Genomic DNA, 2004 nt, shown 5'->3' on the forward strand with positions numbered 1-2004 from the left:
GTGGGGTGCCCGGGGGTGGGGGTGGGGGAAGTGTTAATAATGGAAGTCTTGTGCTTAGGGCAAGTGTTCTTACACAGATATTGAGACATTCTTTTAGTTTTACATTCCTTCTGTAATATTTGGTTCTTGCATTGGGTTCATATCATCACATGTTTGTGCAGATTGTTGACCGGCCAACACAGGGCCACAAATTCCTTTCCCGAGAATATGTCCAGCCACAGTGGATTTATGATTGTGTTAATGCACGCATCCTTTTACCAGTTGAGGAATATATCGTGGGAAGGTATGCTCCAAATAAGATAATGTGTCTGTCTTAGTTTTCTATTATTTGTTTGTTAATAATAAAAGTCAACTAAACGGTAATGAATGCTTAATATTGTCTACAGGATTCCTCCACCACACTTGTCACCTTTTGTTGATAATGAGGCGGAAGGCTATGTTCCTGAATATGCAGAGACCATCAAGCGTCTACAGGCAGCTGCAAGAAATGAAGTGCTTCCAATGCCAGGGGTGGGCAAAGAGGATTTGGACGACCCTCAAAATTTACTCGTGGAAGGCGTCCTTGACCGTGCTGAAGCTATTGAAGCTGCCACGAAAAAACGGAAGGTATGGTTTAGATGAGAGATTCGAGAAGAAGATTCATGGTTTGATTTGATCTTAAATGGAAGCATTTGCTTGAAATCCTTGCTAATGTTTATGATGTTATCTCCTAGAAGAGCAGTGGCATTTTACACCTGCCTAGTAATGTTTTAATACTAGATACCAATATCTAATAGCTTTGCAGCTAATTCTTCATTTGTACTTTAATGCTACACATTTTTTCCAGCCTGACATAATTTTGATGGTGCAGATGTCAGTTCTTCAGAAGCAATATCATGATGAATTGAAAAAAGAACTTCGAAGTACCCAAATTTCTACTGCTTCAGATGGGAATAAGGAGAGTGTTCCTGAGCACGTTGATGCTGGAGAAGATTCTCTTCCAGATTTAAGTCAAATTTCCAAGGATGCAGACAGCATGTCCAAGATTGTCATGCCACGTAAAAAGCAGAAGCTACTAAAAGCTATGGAGGTAATTGTTTTTGATGCTCTCATAGTTCCACATGATGTTATTTTTCTATACCCTAGCAGGTACTAAAACTACGCAATGTTACCTTGCGTCGAACTTGTTCTTGGTACATGTTATCTCACCACATATAGGAACTTACTGCACTGTACTTCAGTGTGTCTTCCCAACTACTTCTTTCAGAATCACTTGTAATAGAAGCAGACGCCCTTGCTAACTCCCCTTATTCATCATCTTTGTTTCTCACAAGGCTGATGGGCGACATATCTTACCGCCCACGCATGTTTTCACTTTGTACATTATGAAGTTTTCTGTCTTGACTGATTCATGTATACAACTAACTGTCTTGCAGATTGGCAAAGAGCGTAAACAAGCTAGTGTTGATCGTTTGAAAGAGAGGAAGAGAAAGATTGAAGAGGGAAAGAAATCAGGGAAATAAGCAAAAGCAACAAGTGTCGTGATCTGAAATTGTTCGCTGTGCTGTTTATCGTTTTTTCCTTTTTGGGTTCTTAGTTCTATCTAAATATTGTATATTTCTGCCAATTTGGCTAAAATTTTGCTATCGTAGGTGTGTTATGTTTTAGTAGTATTGTACGTCTTCTGAGTACACCATTTCTCAGCAGCTTAATACATACACCTGGTTCCTGGATATGCAAGACAATATTAATGATTTAATTGTGTTCTTAATGGATGAAGAATTTTCAGCGAAAAAGCAAGGAGCTTGCCTTCTGAGTCGAGTTCGTCGTAACAGGCTTGTCTAGTGTGGTTTACTTAATCTATGTGGTTTGCGAACTATTGGATTGGAATGGGTGTTTTATTCTGTGTGCACCCAAACTGCGGATTTTCCTTGTTCTAAAAAAAAATAGATTGAAGAATTTTAGGCTAACTAAAATCGTATAATGATAATGTGTTGTATGCTTCTTTGAACAGTTCTTGTATAG

The 2004-nt window shown here is 38.8% G+C and overlaps 1 protein-coding gene across 1 annotated transcript in view; it reads left to right on the plus strand.

Annotated features, from left to right (window-relative positions):
* Window positions 1-1775, plus strand: part of LOC107026043 (pescadillo homolog) — a 7760-nt gene extending 5985 nt beyond the window's left edge. Inside the window, exons 10-13 of the mRNA XM_015226871.2 lie at window positions 162-283; window positions 387-606; window positions 851-1069; window positions 1416-1775. Coding sequence (XP_015082357.1) covers window positions 162-283; window positions 387-606; window positions 851-1069; window positions 1416-1502 — 648 coding nt within the window. The 3' untranslated portion in view covers window positions 1503-1775. The remainder of the gene's footprint in view (window positions 1-161; window positions 284-386; window positions 607-850; window positions 1070-1415) is intronic.
* The last annotated feature ends 229 nt before the right edge of the window (window positions 1776-2004 follow it).

The sequence above is a fragment of the Solanum pennellii genome, chromosome 7, assembly GCF_001406875.1.
Source record: "Solanum pennellii chromosome 7, SPENNV200".
Lineage (NCBI taxonomy): Eukaryota > Viridiplantae > Streptophyta > Magnoliopsida > Solanales > Solanaceae > Solanum > Solanum pennellii.